At 42.6% G+C, this 27,324-nt stretch overlaps 1 protein-coding gene across 1 annotated transcript in view; it reads right to left on the reverse strand.

The window, feature by feature from the left end:
- Nucleotides 1-884: 884 nt before the first annotated feature.
- The window catches only part of LOC118421624 (UPF0764 protein C16orf89 homolog), a 40,243-nt gene continuing 13,803 nt past the window's right edge, over nt 885-27,324 (reverse strand). The window contains exons 2-7 of the mRNA XM_035828991.1: nt 22,540-22,894; nt 9,731-9,842; nt 9,006-9,168; nt 7,995-8,088; nt 3,694-3,746; nt 885-1,225 (exon numbers count right to left, since the gene is read on the reverse strand). Coding sequence (XP_035684884.1) covers nt 1,113-1,225; nt 3,694-3,746; nt 7,995-8,088; nt 9,006-9,168; nt 9,731-9,842; nt 22,540-22,894 — 890 coding nt within the window. The 3' untranslated portion in view covers nt 885-1,112. The remainder of the gene's footprint in view (nt 1,226-3,693; nt 3,747-7,994; nt 8,089-9,005; nt 9,169-9,730; nt 9,843-22,539; nt 22,895-27,324) is intronic.

Here is a 27,324-nt window from a genome sequence, read left to right on the forward strand (position 1 = left end):
TGAAATTCGATTCATGTTTATTAAGAAGGCACACTTGACTTCAGGCCTTACAGATGGAAATTGAATTATACAAAAATAACATCTCTATTTCTGGAACTCAATGTGCCTATAGTCTTCACTAACTACCAGTCCATCAGAGAGACGCCGGATCGGTACATGCTGCTATGTCTACATAGGCTGAACATCAGCCAAGGGACGTCCGGACAACCTCGTCTTTCGTCCTCAAGATTTGAGCAAAGGTTGCACAGTCACAGCCATTGTTTTATTTTAATGTCGTATTCGCTGTATTCATTCGTTGTCCTTTTTTTGTAAGCACTATAACATCCAGTGCTTGTTGGCACAGCTTCACAAAGTTAGGAAGTGTATTCCATATTCTAGTCAAGTGAAACTCAGAGCTACTGCGGCTGCGCGGTTTGTGTGTCCACCACCTCTGCTGGTGTCGTCTGTTTCTTCTCGACAAAGCAGTCCACCATATGGGCAGGCCATGGACGTTTTCAGGTTGTAGTTGCTGTTTGTAACTTGGTTGCGTCTTCTTGTCGCATCCATGGTCCTTTACGTCTACATGATACCAATGAAGAAGGGCAAGGAAGTTAAAACATTTTTAAAAGCAATTCAGTGCCTCTAAAATGTTGTAAAGAGGCCAAGTTTAATGCATCATTGTACGTGTATTGGGAATTTTACTCTGTCGCAAATATGACATGAAGATCTGAAAGGAAAGTCAAATTACTTTCGTTTACACGGGCTAGTTGATTATGTAAACCAAAAGAAAATAGTGTAACTACCTTTTCCAGCCTTACCTTCCACAGAATGACGCTGGTATAGATAATTCCTATCAGATAAGACTGTTTCTGTCTGATGAGTCTTTGCCGGCATAGACTGTATAGACTGTAAAGCTCATCCATATCTCCACCATAAGAAAGTGTCACGGCGAGCTCTTGTACTGCGCACCATTGTAAAGGAAACATCCAACCAGGTCTCAAGGTATGTAGAAAAATCCAGATGTGTTTGCGAACGGCGTATCAGTCCTCCATCCAGAGAACACATTACAAAACATTTCCAGGCCCCTGAGGTGGACGTCCCGACCATGGGCGTTGCTAGGCAACGGATCTACGTCATCTCCGTTCGGTATCGCCTGTCCTGAAGCCCATGTCGGGGTCGAGCATGTATCTGACGTACATGGCCAACATGGCGGTGCCCAGGCCGCTCTTGTGGGACAGGCAGCCGTCTGTAGGACAGAGATAACGGGTAGAGAGGAAAGGTGTCAGATAAGAAGGTACAAAATTGAATAACTGAAGTTTAATGAATTTTTGTAGGGTCTGTTAGAACGATTTATGTTAGAACGTCCATGCAGGATGATGATGATGATGTCCATGCAGGAAATTGCAGCTAGCAAAGACGAAATTTCTTTTCTCTTAGATTGCTTTATATAAATTCAAAACTAATACTCCTTGTTCATAATGTTCTTTAGGTTTATCGAAGAAGGAATGTCAATGACAATGTAAACGTAACCACTTTCTTCACAAGTCGAACTTACTTTTATATTGTGTTTATGACAGAATCTCTATCATCTGTAATTAATATATATTCCGCATTTCGAAAACTATATTCCATACAGTACTCGTACCAGAAGGCGTATGCTCACTTGAATGAGACCATCTGCTTATTGCTTGATATTGTATTTATGAGGACGCTCTACCAGAAAATCAACAGATATTTCATCCCCTCCGAAAATGACCGTTTCGCGAACCCGTCACGCAATTTCTGGGCTCATCGCTCAAGCAATCATATTGCAATTTTGCCCCTTATCAAGATGCTATTTTCTGGTAGATTTCCCTCGTGCATTTGATGCAGCAGGTCCGTAATCAACCAATACGTTCTCGTAATTGTGAGAAGCCAGGCCGACCGGGCTGCGTGATTTAAACGTGGGAGGGATTCAGGCTGATATCGCGACGTTATCGGTAAAACGTGCCCCGGTCAGTGGGAAATATGGAAAAGCCTCACAGGGGGGAACGAGAAGTTTTCTTCAGTATTATGAGAACATATCTTTTTCAGTATCTATTGTGGGCATCTTGGAACACCATTTGGCAGAGATAAGTCTATTGTTATAGTACAGATTGACGTCAAGGAGATCTGGAATAATCTTTCTCAAACGTTCAACTTTCTTCAACTGGAGAAGCCTCACAGGAGGAAAGGTTTTGTCACGTTTTCGTCAGTAAAAATCGTGGGCATCTTGAAATACAACGACTGCATGTACAATTTGGCAGAAATTCTACTTGTCTAAGTACATATTGGTGTCATAGAAGTAAGCTCGGAGATCTCGCATAATCTTTTTCAAACTCTGAACGTTCTTCTGTAAAACCATCAACACGCAAATCGTGCTCGGGCCAGCGGGAAATCTACAGAAGCACCACAGAAGGAAAAGCCTTTGAATTTTTCTTCTGTAACAGTCGTAGGCATCTTTTGGATACCATTTGGCGGAGATTCAACTAGTTATAGTACAGATTGGCGTCATGGAAATCTCGCATAAGCTTTCTCTAACTCTCAACTTTCTAATGTAAAACTATCAACACGTAAAATGGCCCGGGTCAGTGGGGAATTTGCAAAAGCGTCTCTGGAGGAAAGAAATGTCTTGTGAAGTTTTCTTCAGTGACAATCGTAGGCATCTTATGGATACCATTTGGCAGAGATTCAACTAGTTATGGTGTAAATTGATGTCATGGACGTGAGCTCGGAGATCTCGCAAAATCTATCTCAAACTCTCAACTTTCTTCTGTAAAACTATCAACACGCAAAACGTGCTCGGGTCAGTGGGAAATCTAAAGAAGCCTCACAGGAGGAAACATCTAGGGCATCTTTTTGATACCATTTGGCGGAGATTCAACTAGTTATTGTACAGATTGGCGTCAGAAGTAAGCTCGGAGATCTCACATAATCTTTTTCAAACTCTCAACTTCCTTCTGTATAACTTTCGACTGTCAAATGTATGTCTGTGTCTCTGGTTATGGTATTTTGACGCTACATCAGTTGCCTTTAGTCCCCATACAGCGACTTAAGGCTTATTCGAATGTGTATTAGCCACAGCAAGTACATTTTGTGGATGACCACGGCATGCTCATTAATTTTCGGCTCCCCCCGGAGATTGTGTGGAAGCCTAGATGGTACTTGTATAAGTGATACTAGTGAGGTAGCCATGGCTATCTGCAGAAGGGGAACTACCGTAGTTCAGTAAAAGTAGAAGTGACACCTGTGTGGTAGCCTTGAGTGTAGTTAGCGAAATGGTGTCACTTTGTGCACTTCGTGAATGCAGAAATGAAATACTTGCTGGCTAATAGTGATACCATATTTTGTCACTTCAATTGTTGACACATTTATGGTACCTATGTTAACGATATTCAGGCATCTAGTTTTTCCCCGTCTGTTTTTTTTTTCGCCCAGTCGTATCAAATTTGGAACAGGATTTAATTTATAAGATTTATTTGCTGTTGCCTTCTAATGGAAAGTTCTGATTGCACGTGGAACTCATCAGTCATCATCATCATTATCATCATCATCAACGTTCTAATTTTCCTCCCAATCAGCACCACAGCGGGTGTGCCGAGGCGTTTAAATAGCTTTTAAGCAAATGTCACTTTTAACTAAGCTAAGAACTATACGTGAGATTGATTGACGAGAATTCCAAAGCTTGCAACTCACCTCTTAGTAGTTTTTCCACCAGTAGTCTTCTCGCCGTTCGATGGTGCGAGATCCTGCGGAAAATATGTAAAATAGTTATTTATGAATTCAAATATAACACTGCCAAGCCATCTACTAAGCATTTTACTAGATCCCTACCTAGACCCTTAAGGTGGTATTTCACTGCACTTGGAGCACCGGTGCGGCACTGCTGGGTTCGTTCACTGCAGCACTGTTGTATTATTTTCGCCGATTTTCTTTTTATAATTTAGATATTGCGTAATATGCAAAAGTATTGACTTTGAAGACAACAAAATACACAAAATGCAAGAAAATTCGTTCTCTATTTCTGAAATTCGTTTCGTAATCTTCTGAGCCCCGTAGTGCCACGCTGGTGCCCCATGTGCAGTGAGATACCACCTTAAGTTTGTGTTTTCCAGGACGTTGAACTCCATTTTGTCTGCCCTTTCTCATTTGCCGTCCCTATTACGAATGGAGAGCGCGCCGACCATCTCTCCTTCATTCCAATTTTCCGCTTCCTGCCGTTTGTCGTTTCGATGTTTTGCTTTACCCTCATTTCTGCGACGTAGCAGAATCATTTTCAGGCTCTCTTCAACAGAGTCTGCACCAAATCAAATCACATCCATCTGAGATTGTGCTCATGTGAAATCTTCGGATGATATTTTCCGTTTTCAATTAAGATAATATAACGCCGGCGTAACGAAATATCGACTATTATATAGATTTAATTCCAAAATGATCAAATGGAATCATCAACCAGGGGCATCATCATGACAGGTTATGGATTTAATGATGATAATTGAAAAAAAATAATGGTCTGGGCGAAACAACAACAACGCCATAGCTGAAGCATCCCTATGGTTTTGTTTCCAGCGAGCCAGTTTTATTCCGTGGCGTTAACATCAACAGTATGTACACATACATGTTGCACCAATGGCTTGATAGGTTTACAAGTTTGTGTTGAAATCTTTTCATATTATTTAGAGTCATTTAGTGTTTTACCTAAGGGACTTATCCTCCACCAGGCCTTCTTGACAGGTTATGGGTAGCATAATCCTGCAATCAGTTTGAAGGTTGGGTAACCTTTTTGTAAATGTTACCGTATGTTGGTCAAACTCCCATGGTGGCAAGATATTCTTTCTATAGCCAGTGAAAGAGTAGATAATCTTCTAGAGACTGATACAGTCGTGTTATACACCTTTTCCACTAGGACGGCGCTCTTGCCGCGCTCTCTCTGCAACCTTAAATTTGACATATCACTCAATGGATTATCAGTTACACTTTTACGTTTCGTATGATGTACTGAGTGTTAAAGCGAAGGTTACACATGTCCTATCTAGGTCGCAGTCAGAGCCCAGCGCGATCGCCGTCTGGTGGAAAGGGGGCCTTAACAAATCTGTCTTATAGCCGTGCGAACAGGACCACTCCCTGGGTATCACCGGCTGCATGCGTGAACCGCCCGACCTCGTCTGTTCTGTCGACGTTGTTTTGTGTTTCCCTTGGGTTGCCAGCGCAAGAAACGACACCAACACAAGATTCGACTGGTTTCTAGTTTCTCGGGTCACTGGTATTACTATGCGCTATACGTCTTGTTACATAAGTAGGTAGGTAAGGTCTGGTATAAGGGCTGACTTCTGAGACGCGAGAGTTTTCCTTTGACATTTCTGGGGAAGATGAGGCTTGAAATGGTCGTGAGGGTCCGATGCTTCATCAGGAAGGTCGTATGCAGCGTGCTGCTGCCTCCGCGCGGCGCCTGACCCGTGCATGCTGGTGGGTCGGCGTCATAAACGCAGAAGTCTCTCCAGATAAATCATACGTCAACCTTAGGGCACGGGCCAGGCGGGAGGATCGCGAGTCTTACGGCGATTCCGTCTTCTAGCTACGTAGCATTCCCTAGGTTCGTTTCGTCTTTAATGATAGAGGGGAGGTATTCTTGGCCTCCTTCTATCATGTCCTGGAGTCCATAGTCCCGACTCCGAAGTCAAAACACTGCTTTTTCTGTAGCAGTGCACAACAAATATCAGTCGTCTAGATCGTATTTTATCCGATAGCTAATTGTAGAGTCGAACATACAGATCTTTGAACAATTTTGCTCTCATTTAAGACGGCACCTGTATGCAGCATTAATTGTGTCTCCCTAGGCCTGCCTCATGCAGTCACTGGAAACTGCTGGTTACTAGTTAAAGGCGGGCGGCCATGCATTTCATGGCTTCTAACTTTGTTTGTTTGTTTTGTTTGTTTATTCAGTTTGCACATACAAAATGATAATAGATACAGAAGACAATAAAATATAAAACAGGTGCAGGAGGAGGGAAAAAAACCTTAACGGTTTATGCTGTGCCCTCCTCCTCTATGCTTTAATATACAAAATATATGATCAATGAAATCATAATTAACAAAGAAAGAAACTAGCACATGTTATAATAATGCAAAAGATGTACAATCAGTGAAATCAATAAATAACAAACATAAGTAACTAACACAATCATATGTTATAATAATACAACAAAAGATGTATGATCAGTGGATCAATAAATAACAAGGAGAAGTAACTAACACAGTCATATGTTATAGTAATACAAAAGAAGAAAATGTGTGATCAATGAAATCAAATGATAATAGCAATATGAATTAAGATGGGATAAATATTTCTATAAGGGGCTAGGGTGGTTTATGAGATATGTTTTCAGGGCATTTTTAAATGTAAGGAGGGAAGAAGTGTTCTTGATATTTGTAGGAAGACTGTTCCAGATTTTTGCCACGACAGTCTCTACTATCAGGCAATGTTAACGCAATGGATATTCATTAAAGTGTTAGCATGCATCCCGCGTTGTGCATACTTTGGGCTTCAAGCAGTTTCGTACGGGGGGTAATTATGAGCTATTGAATGTCTTTTGTCTATTAGGGCCTGTAGTCGGCTGTAGTTATTTAAGTTTGTCCTTTCTGAAGGCGTCCTTGACCGCTTCGTTGGTTACGCTTTGATGGAACAGCATATATATCCGTGATTACATCTATTCTCAGCACAACATCTGCCACAGGAACTGCCGATTCGGTCTCTCAATCACATCCCTATCCTTATCTTTTAACTGCAGATAATCAGTCACTTGATTCATGAACAGTTTAAAGCACTCCATGTTTTTCGTATGTATTTCGTGAGCTTCTTGAACGATAAATGTCATAGATAGGTAGAAACTATGGACGTGGTGTTAGATAAATCTGTATCTTGTGAAATGAGCTTTATCTCAGAGTATGCCTAAACACCTTTGGGGCTCAACACAAGTAATCACGGACAATATTCTACCATCACCAAAGCGTATCCAAGAAAGTGGTTGGTTACGAAGGCACAGTGTAGCCAAATCAGGTGGCTACATCTCACGAACCTGTCCCTTCAGTATTACCATTTTAACCACAGTTCACAAATAGCTGAAATTATCTCTGTGGTATCTGCAGTCTTCCTTTGGGTCACGGAAGCAACACTATACCTTTATCATGCCAACACTCAGGGAGGAGGGATTGTATGGCTTTCTCAAAGTAACACGGGCGATTTCCCCAACTAAGGCTTACTTTACCATGAATAATTGAACATTAGAGGAATGTGTCTCCCAGTGATCTCACCGTTCCAATTTTCCGGAGTGTATTGAGGACCTGTATCATGTTGCCAGGCTGCTTTCATCTTTGATGCCAGGAAAACAGGAGAAAATGAGGCTTTGTGCAGCTTGAGACTCCTAATGGATGCCAAAGTGGCTTTTTCCTGGCGGGTTCTCTATTATGTATGATCTGATCTGGTGCAGGTTAGGACGCGCGGTGGTGATGTAACAGCATTTTACGAAAAGCATTTGACACTGCCTTTGTGTATGTCCTGTTTTTTAATTGTTGCAGCCTTTAGATGAGCCAATAATTGTGTAAAGTACACATGCCACAGATTCTCTATTGTGAATTATTTGATCTGATCCAGGCTAGGACGCGTTGTGGTGATGTAACGACAATTTACGAAAAGTATTTGATACTTCCATTGTACATGTATATGTACTTGTCTGTCATCATAGCAGCTTTCAGATGAGCCATTAATAGTGTAAGCTACTAAGTGTAAGCATATAGTACATACTCCAGATCTCCGATAACTTTGGTTGTATGACGCCATGGTACCATCAACGATATCCAGAATGCATAACACTGTATTTCTTCAAGGTATATGTACTTCTCTGTCATCATATAAGATTTTAGATGAGCCATTAATAGTGTAAGTCTACATACTCCATATCTACGATTCCTTCGGTCCCTATGAAATCATCAGTACATACCCGAAACATCCCTCGGGCCGTTGCCATGACAACACTTTTTGCAGCCAATCCCGTCGTATGAAGTCTCTGAATCCCAGCATTCCGCACACCACACCTGCAGGGGGGAACGACAGATGGTCGCTTATCTCAATATTTTGCCAAGCGCAGCAGTGATACAACAGCACGGGAGTCTCCAGGGACAGCGTTTGGGACTTATCTGGGGCATTAATTAATTACACGATGGTATGTAGTAAATTAACAGGTGCTTTAGACGGTGATGGTTATGAATAAATTACCGAAACAACGATGATTCGCACGTATCCATTTTGATATCAAGGAGTGCTGCTGATTAAAGTAGTGCTTGAATTTAGGAGCATGTCAACAACTCACGAAACATACTGGTCTACGATAGCTTTAATTTGCTGATTGAAAAGATAGTAACCTTGTTTCAGTATGTATTAAGTGTTTCCCACGTGTATGTCTTAATTTAGATCTCACTAGCGATACTTGCAGATTGTTTTAGCAGTTATCTACATCTGCGAGCAGATTGTCAGGCTGACACGTTTCCTTCTTCATTATATCAGAGCAGCGCTGCTTTTAATTTCACGCATCCGTGACTAAGATAAATTAATGTTGTTGATAAAAAGAAAGCGGTCATTGTCCCGCAGAGAGCAGGCGCCCGCCCTGCATCTAGATCTGAATATACTATTAATAGCCGTTATAACCGCCCTTCGGCGTAACCCGCCAGCTTCGCAGGCACGCAGCGCGGCAGCAGCTAGTTATATTACACTGAACGACCCGTCACAAACTTTTGCACATCTATCTGTAAATGATACTAAAAAAACTGTCCAACGAAGATTGCGGTTGGTGATAACAAATTCCTCTCTTCGATAGTTCTGGGAAAGAACGAATTTTTTAACACATCAACCCAATGTTGGAAACTCTGGTACTCGAAGGCATGACTTTTTTTGTTCTTTTTTTTTAGCTGGTATTACATACTTATCAGTCGGTACGTCCACCAGGCCTACTCACCTTGTTCCAGAAACAGGTCCTGTTCCGGCTCAGGAGGCCCCGAGGAAGCCAGAACTTCTGCTTCCCTCAGGATTTTTGTACAGAGATGCTGCTGGATGGACTCCACGCCTTCCCAGACTCCTTCTCGACTGGCGAAGGCGTTAATGTTTTCTTTGCATCCAACCTAAAGAAACACGTCAATGAAACGTTATGTGTGATTATACACAAGCAGATATGTTTAAGTTCTACACGCTTCAATGGGCTTAATGTAAAGTGGTGCGCTATACAATTATGATTGATATGCGTTGCTTGACAATTAGCCTATTGCACTAGTTTGCTGATTGAGGCTAATAGAAGGTATATTGTCGACGATATTGATATTTTACTTAGCACATGTAAACAATTCTGTTGGAGCTACTATATCTCATTACATGTACGGGAGAAATGAGAGAGGAGCACATTGCCAATAAGACATTGCCTTGTCTCTTATCACCAAGAGGGTTATCTGAATCTACTTGGATTGCCTAGCAGCCAGTTATGACCGTTACTATTGCAGTAATCTGCTAATTTGGGCGTTTTAAGAAGGTACAGTGTCGACGTTTTGTTGGGGCTCCTATCTCACCACATGTGCGAATGGACAAGACAACTAATACAATAAGACGTTGCCTTGTCTCTTATCTGGATCTCTGAGGGATCTCTGAATCTATTTGGATTGCCCATCAGCCGGTGTTATGACCGTTACTCACATGTTCTCCGAGAATGGTCCATAATAACTGGTGAGTGATGGTGTATCCCGTGGCCCCGTCAGCGGTCACGAACCTCCAACACTCATCCGTTACTGTACAGCGGGTCGTGTGGCTGCAGGGTGACATCAGGGAGAGAACAAATCAATGGAAACTGTCGTACACATCAATTCTTATTCTTTAGAGCATCAACTAAGCATCCGCAGATGGCCGAGAAATAATAGTGTTGCGCTCTTGCAATGAATGTCATGAATTTTCGTTTCTTAAGACATATGTCTTATGCATTTCTGACACTGAAGTCGTGTGGCTGTAGGGTGACATCAAGGAGAAAACAAAATCAATGCAAACTGTCGTACACATCAATTCTTATTCTTTAAAGCATCAACTAAGTATCCGTAGATGGCTGAGAAGGAAAAGTGTTGCGCTCTTGCAATGAATGCCATGAATTTCTGACACTGATATCGTGTGGCTACAGCGCGACATCAGGGAGGGAGAATCAATGGAAACTGTCGTACACATCAATTCTTATTCTTTAAAGCATCAGCTAAGGCCACCTTTCCACTGGACGGCGATCGCGATGCGCTTAGTGCGACGTAAATAGTATATGTTGAACCTTTAATTTCATGCTGGGTATATCGTACAGCATGTAAACGTGTAGCTGAGAATACAGCAAAACACGCAACGTCAAGAAAAAAATTCGTTTTTTTTCTATACAATTGGTTAAGCGATCTGTCAAAAACAAGGTCACAGAGAGAGCGTGCCGAGAGCGCCGTCCTAGAGGGAAGGGGGCATAAGCTATTCGTAGATGGCCGATAAGGAATGGTGTTGCGCTCTGGCAATGAATGTCATGAATTTCTGACACAGATGTTATCTGACTGAAGGGTGATGTGAGCAAGGAAAACCTACTAGGGGTTGCATTTATATTCGTTTTCCAAGGCTGTATGTCGAAGGGACAGCGGTGATAGATGTTAACATTGGTCTGAAGTGAAGCAATGAGCAATGGGAAGTACAGGCTGTGGCCGCAATAACTCTAAATTTCCCTAATCATCCTGCCCTTAAGCCTGGTGTCGTGGGTAATTTGTTGGTAACTTCTGGTGCTGAAGTTTTTATGGGCACTCTGGGTTTAGGATGAGCGCCATAGGAGTTACATTTACAGTAACACGACCCGGTATTAGCTACTTTATACAGAGGGATGGAACCAACGTGTTCGGCAGATGGCAAGGTACTAGGTACTAGGTGGGCAGGTGGTAAGAGTTCTTGACTTAGAGTCTAAGCTTCTTAAATTCCTGGGGTGAGTCTTCAACAGGCCCTTATGTTGACTTCTTTTGTGACCTTGAGAAAGGCACTTTGCACCGACTTCCTCGCTCAGCTCATTTAACAATGAGCTCCTAGCATCGTTTAGGGACGTCCTCTGGGTTGGGACGTAAAGCCGGATTATGTTGAAGATCCCACCGCACTTGTCAAAAGATTAAGACTTCTTCCAGGTACGGGCGGACACAATATACCGTTCGGTCGTACGCAGATTGTATGCGATGGGTGCATTATGTCTAAAGATGGTTAAATGACCATACGAAACAAGCAAGTAGCAAACAAGCAGCAAACAAATGACAGTAACATGACCTGGTAGAAGCTACAGATGACCAGAACCAACTCAGTTGCTTCAACACTAGCAGGACGACTGCTTTGTGCGCAAACAGTTATCCGTATGGGATGATGGATATGGATCCTTGGGAACTTCAAGTTACACGAAGATACAGATAGATTAATGTCATACGCTATGTGAAATTAATGTAACTCCTAGGCGCATTTGTTTCTCCATTGACTGTATGTCTTTATCTTCTAGTGACACGTGGTAGTGAAATGGCATTATCTAGACTGAGTCTCGCTCGCACAGTCAATGATTTGTACATGAAGTGTTACATTTTCGAAGCGGGATAAAGATAACGCAGTTATCGGCAATAAACAGGCTAGGGCATACACAAAAAGACATGAACAATGGCGTCGTTACTTCAAAATGTAAACACATTGCGATGCAGACAAAAACCGGTGACATTTTCAACACTTTTCATAGGGAATATACGTGTCAGACTGTTGTTTCGGACAGGAATTACTGAATGTCTTCACGTAGTTTTCTTTCTTTTGGCTGTAATCAATCATGCTTTGGGAATGTGGCAAGAATATGACATCCCATGACTATGCTGAAATAGTTTCACGATCGGTTTTCCCAAGATGGATTCAGTAGCGGCTGCGGCAAAGGAAAATTCTGCGATGACTCACGAAGTAAATAGGGAGTGTGTTTCAAACTCCGCACTAGTGACTCCCGTGGGATTTAGACAAGGCCTTTTAGTCACCATACAGATGGAACTTCATTCCTTTCGCGTACTTGAGATGCATTATCTGCGAGGACAAATGCTCTCGGGAAATCGAGAAAGACAGATGGCAGATGTCATAGTCACACGGGAGTACAGTAACTCATCCCTCGGCCCCCTCTAGGCATATCAGGTCGGCGATAGCGGATACCTGCTACAACTGGAGGGCCAGAATGACTCTACTTCTTCAGCAGTTCTTCATTTTTATCAACTCTACTGTCGTGACCAGTGGATCGTGGTGCAAAGCTGCTTTCCTCGACATAGCTGCCACACACATGTAAAATTGATGATGCCCCTATTCCACAAGGGCGGCGTTCTCACTGCGATTCGCCATAGCACTCAACGAACTCCATAGCTATCTTGTAATGCCTTGTGTGTTTTCTTGTCTTTTAGGTTACACTTTTACATTTTGTTTTAAAATATGAGCCAGGAGTTATAAAATTCCTGTATATGACCCAGTGGTACAGTAATAGCAAACCACAACTTTTTTTCTTTGGACCGGGGAACCCTTAGTATATTTTACCGTCTGTCTTGTAAGCTACCTCAATTTGCTAGGATTTTGTACAGAGGAGTTGACCAATCAAGGTAAAGCATTAGACCTTGTCATCTTAGTCTTTATTAAAACTAGACAATCTGTAATTTGCAATTACCATGATGAAGCTCCCCTCTACTTTCTATGTAGAAACTATTCAGTATGAAGAAAATGTTGGCAATCACCACCATAAAATAATGTATATTGATTGTTGTAGGTATACTGGAAAAGTTAAACTTTTTCTCGTGAGGTCTACTTTGGTAGAGCTGTCGGGGATCATCTCCACTAGTCCCCTCCGGCGCCACTCCGTCTGCAAGCGCACTTATTAGTCTATTTATCATGGCTGGTGTGTCTAAAATGAATAAAGAATAATGAGAAAAAGCTGGCAAACTGATCACTTCGTGCGGTTTGTATCTTTCCCGAGATGCGATGACACGGCAGGCTCCAAACATGGCTGCTTCATATCTGTCCTACCGCATCCACTGCTGACAAGAACACCGTCACGGCCGTTTTATGAACCACGCCTTCTGACTGCTTCGACTACTCACCCAACAACTCTATTACCCAAGTAGTATCACCCAAGTATCCAAGAAGAAAACATGGTTCCTCATAATCTACGTACCTCCTCTTAACGAGCGAAACAAGAAGTGAAAAAAGTCGTGTTGTTAAGTGCCTTTCCCAAGGGCACAAGATCGGTGACACTGCGGGTTGGTACATGTGTCTAAAATGAATAAAGAATAATGAGAAAAAGCTGGCAAACTGATCACTTCGTGCGGTTTGTATCTTCCCCGGGATGCGATGACAAGGCCAGCACAAAACATGGCTGCTTCATATCTGTCCTACAGTATCATTTGCTGCAGACAAGAACACCGTCATGGCAGTTTTATAAACCACGTCTATTGACTGCTCAGTCTACTCATCCAACAGCTATCTTGAAAGCATGGTTGTTCATCTTACACCCTTATAACATACTAAACAAGAGTAACTTCTTTACCCACTTGATTGAAAACATAGACTTGCAGGTGCATATATGTACATGTATGTAAATGTTGAATAACTCGACGATTATCATTAATGACCTTGAAGGAATGACTTCTTTTGGTTCTTTTTTCAGTCGGTATGTCCGAGACATGTAAGGACGAAGAAATTATTTAATAACCGTTTCATGGAGAACACAGGACTTCAGGCGAAGGAGCTTCGCTCTGTCACGCTGGACAAGAATTTGTGGTAATCCTGGTCTCACCTCTCAGATATACAGAACTCAACACTACTAGCATACATTCCCAACGGGCGGTAACATCATTGCATTTATAGATCGATAAATTAAACGAATGACCCTCTCCAATATATGATGGTCTTTCATAAACTGTCTTTTCTTTCCCAGAAGACAGATATTACGAAATGTCTGCACGTCTGTCATGGTTCTTTTGCATTGTTGTCCCCACTCCCTCGGCATTAAACCCGCGCGTTACTGATGAATTGGCCGACGTTAGGAATCATACGGAAACAGTTATTAGCCTTTGGACGTGCCATGACGGAGCGACATTACCCATTACTACTAATAACACCGGAATGGCCTTTTGCAAATAGCCGGGATTGCTTGCGATTTGCTCCCGGATGCAATTTGCCACCAGGAGCATATATGTTAACTTCTTTGCACACGTATTTCAAATTTTAATGCTATTTTGCGACACCTTTCAATCTTCTCGAAACCCACAGAAGGCGAATGTGCGTGGTAATATACTATAGATTATAGTAAGGCGGCCTTCACACTTTTCGGAATTAGTTTGATTCCTTGGAGGTATATCATTTTCGATGGAAATCAACGTACAGGCTTAAACTACAGTCACTCGCTCTAATGCTTGCGCTCGTAAAGTTTCGTCTGTTCTATTTGGGTCACCCTGGAAGTTGTAAATTGCACCATTAAGGTTTTTCCCATTACGTCTCTGTGATTAAACTTTGAAGCGACTAATGTCGCGCCCAGAGCAGACTATTTGTTAGCTGTCAGATCTGTCGGTCTGTAACACCGTTCAAACGACTGTCATTTCCGCAACATATCGACATGTTTGGTAGAAACCGGGTCAGGGCATCAGAGATAACGTGTGTCAGAACACGGGCCACACGTTTGTGGATCTAGGACAAGGACTTTTTTCGTTACTAGTTCTTCTTGGCTGCAGTTTTATTGACGTATCTTGGTCATCAATATTCTACAATAGTTGACTAGAAAACGGTCTACAAGTTTTTAGGGTGGGCATGATCAGTCGGTCTGTAACACCGCTCAAAAGACTGAAATTTCCGCAACATATCGACATGTTTGGTAGAAACCGGGTCAGGGCATCAGAGTTAACATGGACCAGGACAGAAAACACACGTTTCTTTTTTTGCGGAACTAGGTCAAGGACTTGGGATCTGTTTCGTTAGTTGTTCTTTGCTCCAGTTTTATGACGCCGCCATTAAGGTATCTCGATAATCAACCTTCTATGATAGTTGACTAGAAAACGGTCTACGGGTTTCTGGGGCTGTGACAAGGATTAAGAATTTATGACATCCGTTCTTCTTCTTTGCTCCAGTTTCATTGATGTTTTCGTCTATTACGAGACATTTCGCCATAAAATCACCATGGTAAATCTTTTATGGTCGACGTCAAAGACTAGAAAACGGTCTAAAGGTTTATGGGACGAGGACTTACGATTCGTCACATCAGTTCCCCTTCTTTTGTTCCAGTTTTGTTGATGTTCTTAATGATGTTTTCATCGATTGTGAGATCTATCTTGAAAGTCGGTCTTTGATGGTGGACATCGTTACCTAGAAAACGGTCCACAACTTTCTGGGACAAGGACAAGGAATAGGTATCAGTCGCATCAGTTCTTCTTTTGCCCCAGTTTCGTTGAGTAATCAATTGTGGGACCTCCTGGTAATCGCCTTTGTGATAGATTAGTCTGTTATAGTCGACATCATAGACCAACAAAACTGGTCTCAAAAGTTCTAAAACTGGACCAGTGACCGGAACGTCGTCAAAAATAGGTCTCTTTCTCGCCCCAGTTATATTTTTATGTGTTGGCAGAGTCGTGTGACAGACAGTATATTCGACTAATCAAGGTTCCAAGAGTTCGTTTGGCAGTGATGTCATAGGCCAGAAAACAGCCATAACGTTTCTAGGACAAGAAAAAAGGCACGAAAACCAACAAGCTTTTACAAGTTCTCCGTCTTATCACTTTTTATGGGTTGATCTAACTGTGAAGTCGTAGTCTAGAAAACGGTCGTAAATTTTCTAGGACAAAGACCGGAAGTCAACAAGCACATTTCACTTCGTCCTGGTTTTATTTATGTGTAGTTAGATGTGGGGCATATCTTAGTAATCAATGTTTTACAGGATTGCCAATCAGCGATGTCGTAGTCCGGAAAACGGTAATAAAGTTTCTAGTTTTAAAGTTTATACCCTTACGATTTAGCCCCGCTTATTTTAAGCTCCTCGCAATTTCAGCCCCTGGCTGCCAAGACGAGTAGTCGGCCCACCAATAACATAGGACAAGGGCAAGGACTAAAAGTCAACAGGCATTCAAGTTCTCTATTTCATCCTTGTCGTCGATATGTGGTATTATCTCCGAGGGCGTATCTAAGTAATTAATCTTTTGCAGGTTTGTGGACATGCTCGCTTGCGACAAACAACCCTACGCCGCTCCACTGAAGCACGGACCGATGAAAGTGCAGTAATCGAATTGATGAATAATGAACTAGACAACCACTTTTGGAACAGTCGCCATACGGAACTATTAAAAGTTAGAATGAGTTCTGGAAGGAGAACAGTTTCAGATTGCCCAGATGTATGGATTTCTGCGTATTGTAGAGTGGCGATTGAATACCTAAATGTAATGTTTTTCCAAATTTTCTGATGCTTCTGTTTTGGTTTTATCCTTTTTGTTGAGGAAGTCAGTTTCAAGTTTATATTTGTCATATATTCTGCAGCTATTTTTTTGTTTATGTACAGATCTCAAATTATGTTTGTCAAGCAAGCCCTGAAAAAGAAAACGATGAAAATGCGGTAATCAACTTGATGAGTAATGAACGGGACATCCACTATTAGAACCATCGCCATACTCAAATTTTCTGATACGTCTGTTTTTGTTTACCCTTTAAGTTGAGGAAGTCAATGATGATTTTCAAAATCGTTTTACAGATTTTGACTTTTGTTTAAATGTACAGTTGTTCCCAGATTTTGTTATCTTTTGTTTTTAGTAAGCTCTAAAAAAAGAAACAAAGAAAAATGCTGTAATCGACTTGATGAATAATGAACGGGACTTGTACTATTGGCACAATCGCCATACGGGGCTATTAAAAGTTGGGACAACTCCTCGAGGGTCGATAGTTTGAGATCGCAAGGATTTATGGATTTCTGTGATTGTATCGTGGTGATTAATCGCTCCGAGGCGTCCCATTCTTCATCAATTAAAGACAAGTCCCAGCCTGAATGTGCCGGCTGATGGGAGGACTGATGAACGTGGGTCCGGGTGAGTTGGTTCCTATAGCGTCTCAGTACCGACAATCTGGAGTAATGGTTCTACCGACGCGTTTATGATCATCGTTACGAATGAGGTAATACATCCCCCGGAAAGCCATCTGGTATCGGGGTAAGTAGTGTCGCGCGCCCGTAATGTTCACTTCTTTCGTTATTAACTTTATGGTCGCGCGATGCGTTTTGAAGTTACAGTCTTTTAAAGTAGTTGGTTCATAGTTTGGTACTTCAGAGCTCGTTATGTTGTCGCTTTACACGTCTTTAGCGCCGTACTGTGATGATGCAGACGCCTATTATCCGCTTAATGATGGTGCAAATGAATACTTAGACAGAATCCTTGGAGTCATAAGAGCATAGCTGGTGAAGAGTGGCATAATTATTGAAGATAATATGACAAAGTGTCATATTTAGCGTTATCACAAAGCGGTATATTGATGGCACAATTGAATACTTAGCTATGATACCTAGGATCATTTAGGCATAGCTGGTGAAAAGTGGCATAATTAGTGATGATAATGTGACAAAGCTTCACTTTTGCAATCACATGGGGACAATCGCTTTTCTTTCGCTGACTTGAACTGTAATGTCTTCGTGTAAAGTTTAGCAATCTTTCAAGGTTGTCACTCTCTGAAGGATGGGTAATCTTACGGGTAATGCTCAAGGAAATTTTGATTTTGTAGCTTATTGGATAAATCTTAAGGTTTCATTCGCTTTGTAACTCGTTTTCAATACATTGAAGACTTGCGCATTTTGTTATTTACAATTCTAACCATGTATAGTCTTTATGTGCACGTAAAGCGCATTAGCCTTATGCATTATGGAACTAAATGTAAGAACCCCTGCACAGCGGCAGTCCATGAAATCCTGTGCTGACAGTATTTCACCGTAAGGACGAGCAGACGAATCTGTAAATGTCTGCTCTGCTGAATTTTCCACCATCTTTGTTGTCCATTTCAGACAAAATTATTCATCTTGAACCCCTCTTTACTACCTGGCGCCAGTTATTCGTTTAGACGCCTTGACATTCACACATTGTCAGGCTTAACAACTCTAGCCGTGTATAGAAACTTTATGTCCATATAAAGCCTCTCTGCCTCGAGGCGTGGCGGTAATAGCAACACCTGCATGACGGCACAAATGGAATTTCTGTGAAAGTGTTGACATTATTTCACCCCGCGCGATATGAATCCCATAAAGCGAAATGGAAGACATTTTTGCACGGCCATTACCCGCCCCCTGCTTCCTCTGAGGAATGGTTCCCACCGCATGCTCCATCACAGCCCCACCCGGTGTCAAGCCAAATGTCTGCCCCTGACAAATATTTGCCCCGACGCTGCTTAGGGGTTTGCAGTATACCTGAAGGAATAGAATTTCGTCACAAGTCCTAAATCTATAAAACAACGTAGTTTTGAAGCAAAAGTTTGACAGCATTTTGGGAGACAGGCTCTCTATGTTGAGGCCATCGATCGTTAATTGTAACACAAATCAAAGACTAAAACTTTAACTCTTACCCAATCTTAGCCCTAACTCTAGCCCTGATGAGCCTGACCCTAACTCCAGCCCTAAAAGTTTTTGCACGGCCATTACCCGCCCCCTGCTTCCTTTGAGGAATGGTTCCCACCGCATGCTCCATCACAGGCACGGCCGGTGCCAGGCCACATTTATGCCCCCGCCAAATATTTGCCCCGACGCTGCTTAGGGGTTTACAGTATACCTGAGGGACGAGAAAGGCGTCACAGGTCCTAAAACAACGTAGTTTTCAAGCAGAAGTTTGAACGCATTTGGGGAGATAGTGTCTCTCTATTGAGGCCAACGTAAACTGTAACCCAAACCAAAGAATGACTCTTACCCAATCCTAACCCTAACTCTAGCCCAATAACCATAACTATAACTCCAGCCCTAAGCCTAAGCCTAACTCCAGCCAAAACCCTAACCGAACCCTAACTCTAGCCTTAACCCCAACCCCAACTCTAGCCCTAACCCTAACCCCGACTCTTGCCCTAGCCCTAGCCCTAACCCCAACTCTAGTACACTAGCCCTAACTCCAGCGCTAACTATATCCTTACACACGGACACTGCACTACAGCGCTACCCCACGGAGCAAAAATATGACGGAGTATAGATTTGGCGCGACACCTGCCGTGCTGCACTGAGTAGATAGATGTCCAGCTCCCCTTGACGCGGCAGGAAACTGGCGGGAAATCCTACAGTGCTGATCCAGCCGTACTTTACACGGCTTTAGTACGGATGGTCACGGCTTCGGAATGACGGGAAGATTACGCAACGGAGCCTGTCGGGGTCGTGTTAGGCTGGGTGGGAAGCTTGACTCCTGCTACTACGGCGAAGTGCTACAATGTTCTGTCTTTATTCATTTTTTTTTTCAAATCTACGTATTCAAGCTAAACCAACGCACAGTCATAAAGTTGTGGATATACAGAATGATACAGTCTTTTGTCCGACAGATACAGAATAAGCATATTATAGTTCACGCTACACATCAAGACATATGACACACATACACAAAATCAAACATATGATGCGTACGTGTCCTCTGAGTGTGTGGATTCAAATTTGAGAGAGTTGAAATAGGAATAATACAGTTGAATCGATTAAAGTCAATTTAGCTGACTCCATAAAAATGCTTCTCGTCTACTTTAAGATTCTACTTGAATCGTAGCCGCAGGCTGTTTTGAAGGAGAGGCGCTCCACAGAGAAAACGTTTTATTTCTCAGCGCCCAATCCTCAGTGGGAGCTGCACATCGCTGTGAAGGACATTACAGACTGGAGGAGATGCATGCGGCTTTGTGATCATGGAATGAAATATAAATCACGTGTAACCTTGGAGTGTCCGCGATTATCGCGGGCGCTTCCTTACATTTACTTTTGCATGAAATGCGTATACTTACGATATATTTCTTTTACAAGGTTTTGTGTATGGTTGCGGTATATATCTTTTACCATTGTTTGTTTATCGTTGCAGTATATTTCTTTTACAATGTTCAGAATATTGACCTTTGAGGTATATTTCTATATCTTGAGTACCATCCTCCGTAGTGACCACTGGCTCAATAGTTTTGCTTGCTAACTGTGGCTGATATTTCTGTTTCAAGGTTATAGAATTTAGACTTGCATCAACAAGAAAAATGGTCATTGTGACAATAATTTCATCAGATTGGTTGGTCATAGGCTAGGAGAGTTTTCTTTTACACAACCAGTAAATCTCACCAGCTTAGACGTTTGACAGGCATCGAAACGTCAGTAGTGTGATATTAAATGGTTGTGTAAGAAGAAAAATGAACTATCGAAAGAAACACAGTGTTTAGATACAAAAAATAAACTGTTGTAGTGTATCCTACTTTCAAGACACTGGATTCAACTCGACAGCATTTTGTCCAATCCCAGCAACATCACAACAAACAGTTTATCCGAAATTTGTGGTTGACGAAGAAGGACAACGCTATGCTCTCTGGAACATTTACAGTGTCCCAATATTGCAGACTTGACGCTTTGCATTATATTGCTAACAGATTAACCAATAGATATCCCAATGGCGATGCTGTTCTCAGCTAGCATGGGCACCATCCTATCTCTACCACGGCTCCTTAAGTACACCCGCTATCCTAAATATTTCTTCTAGTGTAGCGAGTGTAAGGAACCGTGGTAGAAATAAGGTGGTACCCAAGCTAGTTCACAGCGTCCTTCGAATTCCTTTCGCATGGATCCTAAGGGATCAGGGCCATCGGCGAGTTGATGAGGTGTCAGAATATTTCAGCAGTATTGATGTGTTCTGAACGATCGACGTCCAAATCGGAGCTTGATTGAGTACGAGTTCGTGCTGATGCGGTCCTCGGGGGTTGGTATGATAATGCCGAGCACGAGTTCGTACTGATGCGGTCCCTGGGGTACTATATTCCCGGCATGCACCCGTGCGTGCTCGATGCGACGGTAGCCTCTGAGGTAATACTGAGAGCTTCGATCAATCCGAGGATTTAATCAATCATACCCCCAGCTCTCATGCATAGTGGGTGTCTTTGTGGGGGCGTTCTGATGCAGTAGTTTCAACTGGTCATCCTTTCTTGAGTTACCGGTTTTTGATAACTTCTTTTTTTAGGCCACACCAATTTAATTTCTTGGTTCACGGATTTTTTCATAAAAAATATGGAGCGAAAGGGCGAAATAAAAATAAAAATTGTAAAATGGTTGGGGTAAAGGTAATGGCTAATCCAAAACATACAGAAAAAAAGTTTTCAGCTTGAAAAAAGTACAAAAACACTATTATTGTACAGTAACAGCACCTGTACCCACACTTTAAGGAGCTTATAATATAAAGGCCAATTTGCTACACCAGGAAGTTGATGAATGGTTTCATTAATGGTGAAAATTTGCTGAGTGGTAATTTTTATTTTTATTTTTTTTTCCAAAAAATAGGAGCGAGCGAATCCGTGAACCAAGCAATTAAATTGATGTGGCCTTAGTCCACTATAAAATGTGCACTAACACTACACTTGCGTCAAGCTTGCGTCACTGCAGGGTTCCTTCACTGCGTCACTGGTTTGTTATTTTCTCCGATTTTTTTAATGATTTATATATTGCGTAATACGTAAAAGTATGACTTAGAAGACGACAAAATATTCGTTCTTTATCTCTGAAATTCGTTGAGTATCTTGCAATCCCCGCAGTGACGCAAGCTTGACGCAAGTGCAGTGAGAGTGCATCTAAAGCAATCATGAAAACGCATCACAAAACGTTGTCTGTTGGGCGTGCTACATAGGGAATGCATAAAGCCTGTGAATGGTCACGCTTGCCCTCTAGTTACCCTTGTAGTTTGTTGTATCCTTTCATGTTATCGGGTTTACCCTTTTACTTAGGATGCTTTGCTTCTTATCCACGCCAGTCGTAAACTGTTAACGGTGTAGTAAACCTACAGGCCAGACTTGTCAGCAATACAGTTTCCATTAGTGGGTATTACCCAAGTTCGCGGCTGAGAATGATTAGTCACAACTTGAGTTGTTCATTTCAATTCGGTCAGTTCTTATGACTAACACGTAGCAAGTATTGTTAAATCTGGTACTGAAATTCAGTGACCTTATGTTTTCGATTGGTCCTTATATGTTTACGCGATGCTCGAGTGAACTAGGCAAGATGATACTTGTGCTCAGTGTTCTCACGTTTTTCACGTTGCCGTCGCCTGTTATGACGTTTTTATCTCGATATTGGATAAAGCAATGTTTTTTATCAAGAGCTATTAAACTATTACCATAAAAGTATCAAATTCTAGCTCCTCATGTGCATTCATCAAGCGGTACTACTGCTTGACACAAATCACAACGAACATTTGGATTACAAACAAACCCGTGAAGCTTTCCAAGCGTATACAAATAATAAGTTTTGTACTTACATGTTCGGGTCCTGTCTAGGTCCGGTACTCCCCATCATCTCCTGCATACACCTATCACTCCTGGTCTCTGAGAACATCTCCCTTTTTGTGGCTGGACGTTCCCTGGTCAGTACATGGTCTCCCAGTTCTCTGGAGTACCCCCGTATCACGTAAGGTCTGGACACCACGTCCTTAAACTCCTTAAAGTAGCCCGGGTCCCTCTCCCGTATCCTGGGCAGGCTCCAGTTGCCGGCGGTCCGGGCGTCCTGCAGGATGGTGTGCACACGGGACAGGGCCTGGCTGTGAGGGGAATGTCTGGTGCTGCTGCTCGTGTTCACGGAATGGTCCACGCCGTCTAGGAGTAACGTCAGCTGGCCTGGAGTAGGGAAGAAAATATAACAATCAACCAACCAATCAATCGATCAATCAATCAATTTTTCGACGAATCAAATACCCACAGTCACCATTGGCTGATGCGTCACTCACATTGTAGCCATGGGTTTCAATAGGCAAATAAGTTTATGTTAAGTTGGGTACCTTGCTTCAGCTGTTACATATTCTTCCTTTCTTGTACGTTACTTGGTATATATGGGCCAGGTGCCTGATTTAAATGGACAAAAATAAGTAAAAGCTGTTTTCTTCTTGTCAGTATGAAATGAGGGTACAGTATAAACTTGGAATCACTAATGCTAGATATAATTGTGCAGGTACATAAATGTAAGGACAGGCGGGCGTCCTGATTTTGCTAGGTGCATGTAAATACTGGGTACATACCTTCCTATATGTATCTCATCCCCATTATCTACTAAATCTTTACCTACAGTCGCGAAAGCAATTATTGAGTCTAGAAATAATGTAAATGTGAGGGATGTCTGGTTTGTTTTGATCACACTTGACATATAGCCGTCTGGGTGTTTGAATATCTTACAGATGTGATATCCGCATGCCTGACGACTGGGAGCGTCTTTGGCAGCGCAGCTCGCACCTTCTGAGCGATTGTCTGACTGCTGAGATAATCATCAATCCCCGGGGTGTAGTTTATTCCATCCGCTGCCACAGTCATGTGCAGCGCGGCAGAACAATAAAGTGATAAGGAGTCGGAACGTTATCCATCAAACACGAGTTTCACTTTCGCACTCTGGATGAATGAGATTCCTTCCAAGATTCCGTCTGACGAAATAAGACATAAGTCGTGAAGATTCCTTCCAAGATTCCGTCTCACCAAATAAGACATCAGTCGGTTTATTCCATCCACTACCAGAGTCAAGTGCAGTACAGCAGAACAATAAACTGATAAGAAGTCGAAACGTTGTCTATCAAATATGAGTTTCACTTTCACACTCTGGATGAATGAGATTCCTTCCAAGATTCTGTCTCACGAAATAAGACATAAGTCGGTTTATTCCATCCGCTACCAAAGTCATGTGCAGTATGGCAGAACAATAAAGCGATAAGGAGTCGGAACGTTATCCATCAAACACGAGTTTCACTTTCGCACTCTGGATGAATGAGATTCCTTCCAAGATTCTGTCTCACGAAATAAAGACATTTCGGTTTATTCCATCCGCTACCAAAGTCAGGTGCGCGCAGTACGGCAGAACAATAAAGTGATAAGAAGCCGGCCGTTATCCTCTAAACACGAGTTTCACTTGCACAGGGGATGCAAGATTCCTCCCAAGATTCCGTCTCGCGAAATAAGACATAAGTCGGTTTATTCCATCCGCTACCAAAGTCATGTGCAGCGTGGCAGAACAATAAAGTGATAAGAAATCGGAACATTATCAATCAAACATAAGTTTCACTTTCACACGCCGGAATGAATGAGGTTTCTTCCAAGATTCTGTCTCACGAAATAAGACATAAGTCGTGAGATTGACACCGAGACGTATTATCCGAACACAGGCCGTTAATTCAATCGTTAAGGAGCCCCCCGATTTATGGTAAACCGGCCTCAGATTGACACTGTTACAAGGGAAGGCTTTTAATGTGATAAATTCCTACTCCTCTCTATTCATTATTTCCATCTCGGGAATTAAACCGTACCGTGAAATGGACCGATAAGTTCGCGGCGGCATAATCTAACTCCGGGGCCGATATTGCCCTTTCGTGCCCTTGAAATGCACTTACTTGTACCATGTACGTGCCCTGGCCCCGGCCCTTCCCCAGTATTTACGTCCTCGTCCTATTGGCGAAACCATCTCCGCTCGCACAAGGAGCCACTTTGCAATCGATGTAATCCCGGGAATATAAGAAATTACTGCTGGCACCGGCTGGCGGTCCGCTAGTCGTCTTCTCCTCAGCGTTTCAGGGAGATTAGAATATAAATTGTGCACAGAGACGACTGACTCGTCTGCAGAAAGAAAGGGACGCGGATAGCTTCTAAAGCCTTGTTCCCCAATCGTCTGGATTTGTCTCCCTTTCAGCAGAAATAGCGTCGATAAAATGCCAGGCGAGTAGAAGTTTGTCACTGTATGATGTCGTGAGTGAATGGAAATGCGCCATGGGTGCGGGCTTGGAAACCGGCGTGGATGCCATTATTGGAAAAGTGTACCAATCCCGGCTGACGGTCACGTGCCTAAAACGGTATCCAGTTTCACCTTGAAGCGCTCAAGGACGATATTTGAGACATTTTAAGTCGAAACGTAACCACTTGGGTCAATATTATTCATTGATCTTCAGGTCTTCCTACGCGGACAGTCCTTCAGTGGTTGCTCTTTCAGTGGTTGCTTCTTCTGTGGTTGCAGGGTATACTAGAAGGGGTGTCAGCCAATAAACAGCGAATGACCGCAGATTACAAGTTTTATATAAGGCCGCATAATTAAAAATTGCATGTCTGTCTCTCAACTGAACTTTTTCTTCTCCGGAGTTGAAAGGAAAGCGACAGTGGGCACCTTGATTTTAACTGATTTCTCAAAGGCATTTGACAGGGTGTGCCATAACACTGCCATCGCTAAACTGATCAACATGGGGGCAAGAGCTTCTTTAATCCCCTGGCTGTGTAGCTTCATGGCTGGTCGGAAACAGTGCGTCAGATATCGGGGATCTGTATCAGACTGGGAGTACTTGACAAGCGGGGTGGCACAGGGCACCCTGTTAGGTCCGCTGGTGTTCCTGGCGATGATAAATGACGTCGAACCCGTAACTTCAAACTCTCACTGGAAGTATGTCGACGACTTCAACCTTGGTGAAATAAGATCAGTTAAGGCAGCAACAACCCTCCAGACTGACCTCGACAACCTTGAGAGCTGGTCCGCGAGCAATTCCATGAGCCTCAATCCCAAAAAGTGCATGGCGATGCATTTCTGCTTCATGCGTCAACCGCCGCAGGTACCAGCACTTACCCTTGGTGGACAGAACCTTACCATTGTCACACAGGCCAGGCTGTTAGGACTACACATTAGATCGGACCTACGTTGGGATGACCAAGTAGACGTGATGGTGTCTAAAGCCAGCAAGCGTCTCTTCCTCGTCAGTAGACTGCGCCGTTCCGGAGTACCAGCATCTGATCTCACCATCATATACTGCGGGTACATTCGTCCCATTCTGGAATATGGTGCTCCCTGCTGGAGTGCCGCACTCACAAGCAAACAGTCTGCAGCCCTAGAGCGAGTGCAGAAACGTGCCTGCAAAATGATCATTGGACGCCGGTACAATTCCTACTCAGAAACGCTAGAACAGCTCAATCTCCAACGCCTATCAGACCGCCGTCGGAGCCTGTGTGTTGACTTTGCTACCAAAGTTGAGAAATCCCCACGGTTCTGTTCTTGGCTGCAACCCACCCGTGCCCAACAGCACGGTAGATACCTACGCAACTCTGGACAGTACCAGCAGCCTTCTGGGTCAAAGCGCTACAGGACAAGCGCCATCCCGGCCATTGTAGAAACGCTGAACGAACTCTAAATGTACTTTACTTCTCAGTCACACTACTACAATTATGGCCTCCTCATGCGGACTTACGAACTCTTTTTTACAAAGTTGTCTTGTTTTAAAAGTCTGTATAAAGTCAAACCTGTAAATAGCGGGATTTCTTGAACGTAACAAATTTTGTATCACGTCGATTTTGTATTTCAAGTAGTAACTATTGTTTTAACAACGTTCATAAAGTTTTTCTAATTGATGTACTGTTCATGATTGTTATATCCTCGTAATTCAGCCCCATAGGCTGCCAAGAGGACTATTATGCATATTGCTCAATATTGCTCAATAAACCAGTCTACTACTACTAACTGATGCGATACTAGGCCAGTAGAAGTCACTAATCTTCATTTTAATGACGTGTTCAACTGTTAAGAGTAGAACAACAGAAGAACCCCTTGATCCCTGCCTGTGTTTTTGTTGTAATACGTAAGCAGTAAGCGGTTATATACTCGAACATATGCGCAAACTTAGACTTTTGTAACTCTTGAGCAAGCGATGATTTTTTTTCATTTGTTTTCTAGACAATTGCAGACATGGCTACCGCTGCATGTGATCGTATTCTGTGGGCAACTGTCGGGGACGTCCATTAAAGAAGTGCAAACGTTGCGGGATCTCAAGGATCCCTGGTAAGATATGTTTTGTACTGGTAAACAACAGCTGCAATAATGGACGGATAGTTTGAAGCTAAGAAAGTTAATCGATGAAGTCTAATGTGTGATTTATTTGTTAGTTTTATAAGGATATGGCTGTGATTGGTTAATATACAAAGATTCTGCTTGAAATGGTTTACAAATGTTGTACATAAGTTTATCATTTTCTAAAATGAAAACATTACGCCATTTCTTGAAGATCCTACAACGTCTTTGGAACCTTATTGAGATGCACCTC

This window comes from Branchiostoma floridae, chromosome 8, assembly GCF_000003815.2.
Source record: "Branchiostoma floridae strain S238N-H82 chromosome 8, Bfl_VNyyK, whole genome shotgun sequence".
Lineage (NCBI taxonomy): Eukaryota > Metazoa > Chordata > Leptocardii > Amphioxiformes > Branchiostomatidae > Branchiostoma > Branchiostoma floridae.